At 31.7% G+C, this 12,499-nt stretch overlaps 1 protein-coding gene across 4 annotated transcripts; it reads right to left on the reverse strand.

The window, feature by feature from the left end:
- Window positions 1-423: 423 nt before the first annotated feature.
- Window positions 424-6,021, reverse strand: LOC107924242 (uncharacterized protein At1g03900). 4 transcript variants are annotated; one of them, XM_016854591.2, is made up of 8 exons: window positions 5,581-6,021; window positions 3,516-3,547; window positions 2,778-2,878; window positions 2,611-2,683; window positions 2,479-2,510; window positions 1,323-1,413; window positions 1,081-1,192; window positions 424-981 (listed from the first exon to the last, which is right to left on the reverse strand). In XM_016854591.2, exons 1-8 carry the CDS (start codon window positions 5,707-5,709, stop codon window positions 613-615), a joined length of 939 nt encoding a protein of 312 aa, XP_016710080.1. In that variant the 5' UTR covers window positions 5,710-6,021; the 3' UTR covers window positions 424-612. The 4 variants fall into 4 exon arrangements, with proteins under 4 accessions (XP_016710080.1, XP_016710079.1, XP_016710082.1 ...); XM_016854590.2 differs by having other exon boundaries at window positions 2,479-2,540; window positions 5,581-5,877; XM_016854593.2 differs by lacking the exon at window positions 3,516-3,547 and having other exon boundaries at window positions 2,479-2,540; window positions 5,581-5,838.
- Between the last annotated feature and the right edge of the window lie 6,478 nt (window positions 6,022-12,499).

Consider the following 12,499-nt stretch of genomic DNA (forward strand, 5'->3'; position numbering starts at 1 on the left):
TAAATACTTTTAAAGATATATTAATAAAAGATTTACGCTTAAATTTAATTAAAATATAAAAATGAAAGAGCTAGACATTCAACACTAAATTTGACATCATACTCTAATATTTATTAATGGCTTAAAATTTAATTTTTTAAATATTTTGTTAATGATTAAATTGATATTAAATTGATTTATCACACTAGATATGATTTGTTATTATTACTATAGAAGGAATTAGATTACGTAAAGAAGGGAGTGGAAGAAAGTGGCGATGGAGACGACGACTAGTGAAATAGCAGTTACTATATTAAAATTAGGTAAAACATTAGAGATAGTAGATTACCTTGGCACCCACGAAGAAAGGTGTGTAAAGAATTTTGTATAAATTCTTATTAAGAATGAAAAGTCATGTTTATTATATATATAAAAAAATAAAAATAAAAACGAAAGCCAATTTTAGATTATTCTCATGTCGTGTATGTTCCAAGTATATGGTCTACTAAACGGAGTAATTACCGGAGGAATGGTAAATTTAACAGTAGGACCTAATTCCAACCATCACCATAAAAATACAAACAAAACATTTGCATATTCCCATTACAAACATAACACCCTTACTGCAAGCCTCTACCCTGCTGCTTGAAAATCCCCAAAATCATCCTCCTCTATGTCTTCTGTGCTCTGACTTTCACCACATTGTTGTTCATCTCTATGCTCTTTCTCGGACTTCGAAGCCTTCTTTTCTGAAGTTCCGTCTAACTGGAGATCCGGGGGCGAGCTTGTTGGAGAATTCCCAGTCGTTTCTACAGGTGAAAGTTGTGCTGGTGGATGTGGCTGGGGTGACTTAAGGGCGCTAGCTACAGGTGAAAGCGGTGTCGGTGGGGGAGGTGGTGGTTTGATGCTAAGGATGGGCTCTTTCCGATTGCCTTTGTCAGCCAAAGACATCTTGTCAATGCCCAGCTCCGCAGCTTTTGACTTCAGAGTAGAGCCACCTTTCTGAGCATTTGGCATCAATAAGGGAGAAAACCTTTTAGAAAGTACTTGAATGTGAAATGCTGTTGTTATATTGTATTAAAAAGATGTAAAATGGCACACATTTTTTAATTGAAGTACAATGGTCTCCCCCTCCTTTAAACTGTAATCAACTGAGGAAGATTTCTGGAATTGCTGCTCCATCTCTTCCGCAGTTTTCTTTTTGTTCAAGTATCTTCAATACGATTTAAAGTTATTAGTGCAGTATTCATTCATATTCTTTGAAAAAACGAAGCAGCATGAACTTAAGAAATCACAGAATAGGAAAGCAAATGAAATAATAGTGCACAAATATAAAAGCATACTTCATATGGTCATGCAGCGCTGCTTGGAAATCATAAGCCTCTGTTCTCTCTCGAAACCCAATGCCAATGAAAGCATGCCGAAGGCGACCACCTGCATGACTTCTGAAGTAATAAATATAGAGTTTAAAAACTAAATACAATGGCAAATAAGCAAAGCACATCGATCATCATCCTCGGAGATACTTGAACATTTAAAAAGGGAATTGCAATGTTATGACATTTAACACAAACCAGTTGCCTTAATGACAACCACACGGTGATATATACTATTACAACGGAACAGAAGTTAAAAAGGTTTTGGGTACATGGGTATATTGAGACAGTTATACTCCACATAAATTGAGCAGAAGAATAAGTCACAGAACATAATCAGACTATAAAGATTACAAGAACTAGATGGGGTAACCATAGCTCAAAGACAACATCAAGCAAAGCTAGTATCACGTAAAAGCTATTTCTTCTTTCTTTAGGATGCTGCATTACAAAAGATGGATTCTTCCTTTTTACATAAAAATGGAAATGTTTGATCTTCCTAGATGCTAAATGCAGAAGATAACTTGATACCATAAGGGATGCTCCGAATAGGAAAGGAGTTAAAGGCATAAATACAGCCCTTTTTCAAGAAACTACTTTGATTACAACACCCCTAAGGAAACATAAGTATGAAGAATTCTGTACTCTATTGCTTCATCATAAGAATAGTTAATGATGGAGTCTAGCTAGTACCACAGTAGTAGTACCTCAGTAGTAAGCATCTAAGAATTAACGTCCATATGACTCCTCTATAACAGTTTTGATTTTGCTTTTTTAGTAAGCTTGCATTCAGCCGTATTATTTTGAGTAGTACCGAGAAGCCATAAAATTTGAGGTGCAACTCCAGAAATGTTCCTAATTACTCAGAGGGAAACGTTGTGGTGTGTTTCCACCAAAGTTTCTAATTGATTCCAAAGTGCTTCTTCTGTTATTATTTTAACTTAAAACTTTACAGCATCAGAAAGGCAGAATATAATCAAGGAATATATGCACGTGTCAGAATGGCAAGAATTTTATATACAACAATTGCAAGAAAACATTAACAAGAAAAGGACTGACCGGAAAATTTTAAATCGAATTCATAATTAAAAGTAAATTTAAAAGAGGAGAAAGCAAAAATTACCAATATTCTCCTCAATCCGAAGAACAAAATATCTGCAGAACACACACATTTGAGATAATGGGCTGCATCAAAATTAAAGCAATATAGCTCTGCTCACACATCAAAATCTAACGTATACTTATTTGTACATACCTACTGCTATCAATTACAGATTCCACTGGATGTGGCTCTCCATCTCTCAGAAATGCTCGAGCATACAATTCACCTAAGAAGAAGAGTGAGTTCTAGCACTAAACAATCATCTAATAAAAAAGATAACAAAATACATATTACCCTACCAAGCACAAAACTAAGTTTACCTGTATTCTTGTCTTCAAGCCTGATAATGCATTCTTCTCCCTTGCTAATGACTTTCAAAGTTCCCTCCCATGCCCATTTGTTGACATTCCATTCATCAGCCCTGAGATAAATTTAAGAAAAAATATCCATATCTACCCCAGCAAGAAAATCTTAATCATTGTTAACTGATCTAACAGCCGCAATAAACTCAGCACATAACCTAATTGTTGAAAGTATTGCATACACTGTAGTGCTGCCTGGATCAGATATTTTACGCACTCTCCTTCTTGAAGGTTAAGGAGAAATATATTCATCGGGTTTGGGAGTGAAAGACTTTTCCATTATCCTACAGCTTCTTAGCTATTAAAAACAATTCTTTTCATGGAGAAATAAATTTAGTTTCAAATTTTGGGGCAAAATGGTATAGATATCTCTATCTGTTTATTACATGATGATTTTTTCTTTTCAGCAATATGGCTGATTTTATGCAAGTTGACACCAAGATAGAAAACAAACAAAAAGAAATGAACAAAGGTTCACCTAACATGATGACAAACTTAACAGTTCCTATTATTGACAATGCAGGTTACACAAAAGGAAGCGAATTGCAATCACGCAAATAGAGAAAGAACGATAGGTAAGGTTTTCAACATCATTGTGAATAGAACATGGTAAACACAATATAATACAAATGATATCATTCACGTTTTTTTTCTCTAGCATACTGGGTATCATATCTTGACAAGTAGGACAACTACCTGTAAGATGCTGCAGTTTTCCTTGGAGGTATCTGCAGAAGTAATGTGTTGAATTAGCTAGATAGCATAGCAGGCACAGAAGGGAAAGAGGATAAAAGTGGGAAAATACCACAAGATTGGATTTCACGTAAGTAGGACACCTAGGTGATTAGAATTTGGGGTTGTATTCTGATATGAAAACTTGAGGAAATGGAGATAATAAATAAAGAATAAATATTTACATGTAAAGCAATCCCCTTGCTTCAACCTAGGTTTCCTTAGAAGTAACAACCAAAGGTCAATTGCATCATACACAGAAAAGATTCTTGGAATTCACCGATAATAACTCCCTCCCTCCCTCTATCTCTGCATGCAGACACAGATAAAGACACACACACACACACATGCACACAAATACATATATCCATTTCTAGTCCCCTAAGAACAAGCAGTATGAGTCCAACAAGGACTTAGACACATTCTACAAGTTTGAGGTGGGAACGAGCAAACTTAAACAACACGATATTTTGCATTTGATCGAGAAACATGCAAACATGCAGAATTGGTAGTCAAATACCAATATCTAGACTCTTTAAGAACTAGCGCTCCTTGGACAGTTCAGTAATCAAGAAACATGCAAAATTGTCATAGTGTTGGCATAAATGCAAACATAGATTGGGATGTGGCAAAATATCAAATCACCAAAGAAAAACATTCTTATCAGATTATTTACAGTGATGCTTGAGACAGTTCAAGTCTAGCTTTCCATTTTGAATATACAATCTTGATAAGACTTATTCATTACAAAAATTGGAGTGGCAGTAATTTTAGAATTGTGTTATGATCAAGTGTAATTGGCACTAATCTAAAGATCAAAAAGCGTAAATCATTATGGTTGGAAAGCTAGTTAAGTCAAGTTTTTGATGATTCAAGTTGTTCAGCAATTGGAGCTTCCTAGAGGGTTCCTAAATGGCATATATTGGTTTCCTACACATTGTTCACACACTCTATTTCTAGAATAGAGTTGTACATTAATATTTGATCAGACTGTCACTGATAATTGTTACAGTACTTCTATTTCAAAAACTAACTATGCCTGGAGTGCAATTCCTGGAGAACATTGGATTACATAAAATTGTTTTCCAGATGAAATTATCTTCCTTTAACTCTACATATCTCTAACCAGTTCTTTGAGTTTAGATTGGTGATGTTTAGTCCAATATCTCAAGGGTGGTAAAGTGAAATTAGATCTCTACTGTAGTTTACTCATGATCTAGGACTTATTTTCTACAAACTGGCATCAAGATCAGTTTTTTCTTTTTTTATTCTATCAAGGTACCATTTCGGGAAGAGGGATTCACAACATGCCAGCTTTTTCAATTGGGGAATACGCACACCTTAACAGACCAAACACCCAAATGCTTGTATCAGAGATCGTGTTATAATCAGGTTGGCATAGGATTTCATCTCAGTATCATAAATTCATGCAAGGTAAAGTTATCAGCTTCAGACAGTTCTGCATAAATCATAAAAAATAACGATCAAGAAAGACGACTATCTGCAAAACAAATTGATTAAGCAAATGAAAAAGACTGCAGAATAATTTAAATGGATCCCTACCATACCATATTTGAAGGAAAACATTTTTGAATCCCTGGGTTCTGACATTCATGATGTGAGGCAAAAGTCTATCTTGTAGACGCAAGTAAAATCCATTTACCAAAGCAAACAATGGTCCAATCCACTTATTTACTTTTTATATAAAAAATGTTCCAAACCTAAAATATCCTAAATAAAAACTATCCATCTCAATTTACAATAACTGTGTCTAGAGTTCCATTAAGTAATTGTTTACGTTGCTCGTTGCAAAATTGAAGTCCGCGTTGAAAAGGTATAACTAGCAATCTAATAATTCTAATCATTGAATCTGAATCTTGATCCACTACCAAACTAAATAGAATTCAGCTAGAATTGAACGAATTGAGTGTGATCCGAGGAAAAACAGTAGAAGTTCAAAGTTGACGTGCAACAGATCGAGAGATTCGTATGATGCATAAAGAGTAAAGAGAGGAAATGGGGGACTGACCAAATAAACATAACATTCAGAGACTTGAAAGAGGACAATTTCTAAGGCTTCCTGAATCTCCTCGCTCTCGGCCTTACCAACTTCGCCATCCTCGTTGGCTGCGGCGGGCTCTTTGCCTTTCTCCATCATCGCGCTCACCAGCAGGCAACCAAACAGACACCTTCCCACTCAGCTTCCTGACTTTATGTGTATTTTCCAAATTTTGTCTCACCCAATTTTTGGTTTCTCTTTTCCAAATACGCTACAGTTTTTTTCTTTCTTTCTCTCTATCTAACTTTTATTTTCATTTTTTATTTTATTTTAGATCTATGTAAAATAATAAAACTAAAGTTTTTAAAAAACGAGCAGTTAAATTACAATCACATCATTAGTTTTCCACCATCTAATCCATATATCTATTTAATTAAATAAATTATTAAAAATAGGAAAAACATGTCAAATAACTTTTTTAGCTTGATTCAATTAATTTATATTAATTTGTGAGATATTAATTTATGAGTCAATTAATTTAATCTATCGAATCAGACCGATATCATATTTAATTTTAATCAAATTAATCGATCTAATTCAATTCAAGTAATATTGTTCAAAACCAAGTTAATCGGTATTACATTTAATTTTGTATTATTTTTTACACAAACTAATAGGTGTCAATTTTGATCTCTTACAATACATCTTTTCACATTTATTGATATTCTTCATACATAAATATTTTATCACCCACCAATGACTCTTTTATATATATTACTTATGATTGGGGTAAGGGGTTTCTTCTTCTCTTTTACTCCTCAATCTGGCCAACCACCATACACAATGTTTGGAGCCCTTCTTGCACCTCTATGGAAGCTCTTGACTACTTCTCCCTCTCATCTCAATTACTGCTGGTTTTTCGCCTTACATGAGTGAATCGCTTTAATTTTTTTTTTATTAAAATTTTACATTAATAATTTATGCGGTGAATATGAATCTATATTTAATCTTTAAAATCAATTAAAATAATTTATTTAAATGAAATTCACCTCAAAAACCCATAATAGTATTTTTTAAAAATTTTAAAGCAAGTAAATTGACATCAAACACCTCTTGCGAAAAAATTGTACACCAACATTTCCGACGAGACTGTTGGTCATGACTTCAATGACCATCTATATAAAAAGAATTCCCAGTTCTTTGATCGTGGCTTTATTGGTCAATTATATACCCCTCACCATTTTGAAAAATAAGGGTTACTCCCCTCCTAATTTATATATGAAAAAATATAGTATATGAACCCTCATGAACAAGTGGTTATAAAACCCCTCATTAGTTGTATTACACATAAAAAAAAAAAAGAAGAAGAAGAAGCGAATTTGGGGTTGTGAACTCCTCACCAATATGGGTTGGTACCCTTGCAAATACGAGGCGTAAACTTTTAATAAATTCGAAATCGAAAAATTTAGTATTATCTTATATGGTGACTCTTTATTTATTGCTCAACTTTATAGTTTTTTGTCCTTTTAAGATAAATCGCTCTCTAGCGTAATTTTAAACAATTCCCTACAAATTTAATCTCGAATGGTGGTTCATTACTTATTGCTCAACTTTACACCTCTCCGTCCTCCAAGGGTGAACTGTCCTTAAGTATAATTCTAAATGGCCGCCACGAGTGTAACTTTGGACAATTGACCATTACTTATTGCTTGACTTTATGGCTCTTTGCCCTCCAAGGGTGAACCGTCCTCAAGCGTAATCCTAAGCAGTTGCCTACAAGTACAATTCCAAACGATGGCTCATTACTTATTGCTGAACTGTCCTCAAGCATATTTCCGAACGATTTCCCACGAGCATAATCTCAAATGACAACTCATTATTTGTTGCTCAATTTTACAACTCTCACACCCCTTAAAGGACTCCTAAAAGATACAACTCTCGCACCATCCTAAGGGTTTACTCTCCTAAAGGTACAACTCTTAAGGTCTAACTTTTACACCCTCTTAAGGATTCACTCTCCTAAAAGTATGACTCCTAAAGGTATAAATCTCACACCCTCCTAAGGGATTGCTCTGATAAGATCTAGGACCAAGTTATAGTGTTCTTACCCACTAAGACTCTTTAAGGGCATTAGTTCAAACCCTACCAGGGTCAAAATGCTTAAACATTTCCTTGGTGGACTAGGCACTCCCACTAAACTTTGTGAACCTGTCGAGGGCTCTCCGCGGAGTTGAAAGACAAAATCTTAATACTAAAATCGAGTACAAACATCTTAAGAACAATACTTTCTTTGAAGGTTGGTACCAATCCAGAAAGAGACCTTCCCTCAATAAAACTCAAAATGAAAAATTCTATAAATAAAGATAAATGTTATTCTATTTTTAATACTCAAAGTTCTTTTGTTTTGAGAATATTTGGCTAATGAGTTATGACGGAAGAAAATGTTATAGATCTTGTTTATACTATAAATTTTATTTTCTTTCTTCTTCTTTTTTTTTTTTGAATTATGACAAATTTCATCTAACTTTTTTTTGTGCATGTTTACTTGGTTTAGAGCTTTGTTTAATGTACCTTGGTTACGATGCATCAAGTAGGACCATATATTTAACAAGTGAAAATGGTTTTCAAGTGTGTTTTATTTCAAGTTTTAAAATTATCTAAAGATCAGAAGCATAGTTAGGAATTGATAAGAGCTTTAAAATAGAAATTTTTTTATTTAGGCCTTTTAAAAATTTTAAAAAATTTAAATTAGTAAAGATAAAATTATATTTTTATCCTTGTGAAAGAATAATAATTTAATTTAATCTTTTAAAAATTATAAATATATAAACTATTAAAATAATAAAATTACAATTTTATTATCGTAAAAATTATAATTTAATTTCCACACTTAATTGTTTTTTTAACTTCACCCATAATCAAGCTATAACAAGTGACTAAACTTCATATTATAGTTATATACAAATATCGATGTTTACTACTTTACTATAAGTTGTTGGTTTAAAATTAATTATTTTCTCTTTGGCTCGTCAATAGTTAGGTGGAAAATGAAAACAATCCGCACTCAAAGAGAAAACAACCATTTATTATTCATTACATCATTATGCAGAATAAGGAAGAAATAGTAGCATATTCAGTACATCATTATGCAAAACTCGATATCCTAGATTTACGTTTTTAGACTCTCCCTAAGCTTGGAAATATATGTATTATATTTTATCAGATTTATTATTGTAAATATCATTTTATGATTTTCTTTAAAATTTTACTATCTTAATTCAAACGTTTTCCATATCAATTTTTTCAACAAAATCTTTAATTATAAAATACAATAAATTAAGTTTATCTCGTTTATCTTCTCAAATCTTTTGTAAAAAATAAAAAATAAAAAATAAAAATTCAATGTACAATTTGAAATGAAAAAATTTTATCTAAAAACATCATATATCGTGTCAGGTTAAATTGTTGTTCTACTTTTAATAATATTTAACAATTTGATGATTGAAATATAATAAATCAATAATATTATTTTTTATATAAAAAATAATATTTAATAATATCAAAACATAATTTAAACAATACATATATAAGGCTACATTTATTATTGAGTCAAATCATGATTTCAAAATAAAACAATCATCACCACATATTTTTCAAACCAAGTTTTAAGATTGGAATTTCAACCCAAGTTTAAAAAAAGAACTAACAACAAAATTTATAACTTTTTATCTTTTACAAATTATTTTTGGCATTTGTACTTGGTAAGTAAGTCTATATTGACCTCCTTTAAAATTCATAATTAGGTTAACTTTGATACTTGTTTTATTTTATTTTTTTGGTTCACTTTGGTACCTTAACTTGACAACTAGAGTTATTTTGATTCATAAACTTAAAAAATTTAAAAGTTTAATAATGTAACGCTCTGAGATTCTGACACATTATCACTTGAAAAAAAATTTTAGATGATGATGTGGTATGATCTTAGAGTATCATATTTAATGTTTTAATAATCGAATCGATCGTTAAACTAGTTAGATCACCAATTCTTGATACCAATTCAACCAGTTCAACAATAATTAAAAATTCATAAGAATCTAAAAAAAAGTAGAACTTATTTCACTTGCCTTTTTAAATTTTTATGAATTTTTAATTATTTATTTAATTATTGTTGGTCCGATAATCATGTAATGGCGTAAATTCAATGTTATCGGAACAGTGGTTTCGTAACCACAAATCCGATTTAAAGAGAAATTTATTTCAATATTTTTGCTTGAAAATTTATATGATAGGAAAATCGTATGAAAATATTGATAGGAAAATTTTATCAATTTAGTGATTAGTTAGAAAAAGAAATTATTGAAGAAATTGGGTAAAATAAGGTATCGGGACCTCTATCTCGTAAAACCGAGTCAAAAATAATTTTATAAATATTTATGAAATGTTATTAATGTAGTATTAAAATTTCGTTAGGAAATTTTAATGTTTGGGTAGTCAATTAAATGAAAAGGACTGAATTGTAATAGGTGTAAAAGTTGCTAGAGTGATTAAATAGCTTATTAGTCTAATGAGAAAGGATATAAAAGGCGATTAGACCCAGAAGTTATTTGGGCTGGACGGCAAGGGTATGAAATCAGCAGAAAAATTGATAAATTAAGGGTAAAATTGGAATATTGCAAAATTAACTAAATAAAACTAGGACTAAATAGGAAATATCTAGATTTCTCTTCATTTCTCTTCAATTCCAGCAGCTAAAAACGCCATAGGAGAGTTCTCTAAGCTGGTATTTCATAATTTTTGCACCAAGTGAGTTAATCCTTGCCTTTTTCTTGTAATTTTTGTGTTTCTAAGACTTTTACAACTAGATCCTACTATTAAATTCATTAGTTTTTGATTTCATGGATGAAATTTAAAGTCACCATGGTTGAGTGCTGTAAGTTTATGATGAAATAGAATGAAATTAAAGCTTTAATTTGTTTATGAGATGATTTTATTAGGCAATTTCAATGGAAATTGATTTTTGGGACCTAATTGTGAAAATGTTTGGAATTAAAGTCTATTGCTGAAATTCTGATTCCTAAAGGTTGTAAACTAGTTTAAGGTGATAGAATAAAATGTTAATTGAGAAAAATCAGCTCAATTGAGAGGCTAATTGAGTAGGGACGAAATTATCATTTATTAAAAGCTTAGGGGAAAAATGGTAATAAACAGCTTGCACTAAAACAGTTTGGACAGCAGCAGTAGACTAACTTTGAAAAATCACCAAAAATTTTAGGAATCGAATTAGAAGATGAACAAAATATGGAATTAAAGCTTATTGAGTTTAGTTTCTCATAGAAGAAATATTGTAAGCAATGGATTTGTAAATTTTGAGATATAATGAATTTTGTGAGACAAGGTCAGAATGAATTCAGGTTCCCCTGTTCTGACTTTGAAAAATTATAAAAAATTGAATAAAAATAATTAGGGACTTAAATTTATATGTCTAGAATTCTGAATGAGTCTATTTTTAATAGAAACAAACAAGAACATCATTTGAATTCTGTATAAAGAGATAATTTATTTTTAGTGAAGAAGGGTCAGAACTGTTAGACAACAGAACAGGGGTGACTTTGAAGAATAAACTGTACTGATTGGCTAAACCAAAAATTCTGAAAATTTTATGGTAAAAATATATATGAGTCTAGTTTCAGGAAAAATTAACAGATCTTAATTTGGAGTTCCGTAGCTCAAGTTATAAATAATTTAGTGACTATGACTCAAGTAGACAGCTTTGAATGAACTATAAATAATAGTTGAATTATAGAGAATGTTGCATATGAACATGAAATGTATTAAATTGATAATTAAATTTATTTATTTAGATCCAGAAGATTCAAATACGAAGCTAGATCGAGGAAAGGAAAAAGTTCGGGATTAATATATTTTTACTGTTTACAAACAAGTATCAAGGTAAGTTCATGTAATTTGAATTATATTCATAAATTGCTTGAGATTGTATGTTATTGATGTGAATATGATTTGAATGTTCATTGTATGAAAATTAATGAAACATTGATATATTTGATAAAATGGGAAGAAATCCTGGTTGAATGAAAGGAAAATTCGATGGATCTCTGAAAAGGAATCAACGGTAAAAAGGATCTAGCCCGGACGGGTGATCCTATCTTGATATAGCCCTCCTGAAGAATATGTGTAAAATGGATTTAGCCCGGACGGGTAATCCGAATTAGGGTCTGAATTTAGCCTGGACTGGTAATTCAGATCCAAGCTCATTAGAGTAATTGTCGTTGCAGGGGATTTAGCCTGGACTGGTAATCCCGACAATACTCTATGAGTTTATATTGCAGGGGATTTAGCCTAGACTGGTAATCCCGCTACAAGGTTGAGGTTCGCGGGAGTGTGCTCTCTGAAATGGAAATGTGCGCACATGAATATGAATTGACGGACCCGAAATTGTACACTAAAAGTGTACCTCTGAAAATCCATCGAAATTCCGATAAATTCAACGGGATAAATATGAAAAATAATAAGGGAATGAAAATCATGGTATTGATGAGTACATCAATCATGGTATATATATTATTGATACATGGAAATTATTGTACTAACTTGAATGTTGAGTTTGTGCATGTTAGGGTAATAATGCATTGAATGGATATATGAATGTTTATTATATTGTATTGAAAATATTAGGTAAGTATAATTCTTGTTACATGAGCTTACTAAGCACAAAGTGCTTACCCCGTTTCCTTTTTCCCTGTTTTGTAGTGTTAAGAGCTCGGAGGTCGGATTTGGTCGGAGACACATCACACTGTCAACCTCAGGATTTCGGTATATAAAGAAACTTTATTTTGGAAATCAATGGCATGTATAAGCTAACAAAATAAATGTTAACGTGAAATGAATGTAAAGTTAGCCATTAGTATGGTTAATAAACCTGGTTATAGAT

The sequence above is a fragment of the Gossypium hirsutum genome, chromosome A11 (genome assembly GCF_007990345.1).
Source record: "Gossypium hirsutum isolate 1008001.06 chromosome A11, Gossypium_hirsutum_v2.1, whole genome shotgun sequence".
Lineage (NCBI taxonomy): Eukaryota > Viridiplantae > Streptophyta > Magnoliopsida > Malvales > Malvaceae > Gossypium > Gossypium hirsutum.

Excerpts from the sequence above, each read along its gene's own strand:
- LOC107924242 (XM_016854590.2), bottom strand. The coding sequence starts at position 5,709 with ATGATGGAGAAAGGCAAAGAGCCCGCCGCAGCCAACGAGGATGGCGAA. Across the intron at positions 3,548-5,580 it reads CTGAATGTTATGTTTATTTG|ATACCTCCAAGGAAAACTGC; the intron begins GTCAGTCCCCCA and ends TTACTTCTGCAG. Across the intron at positions 982-1,080 it reads TTGTACTTCAATTAAAAAAT|AAAGGTGGCTCTACTCTGAA; the intron begins GTGTGCCATTTT and ends CCAAATGCTCAG.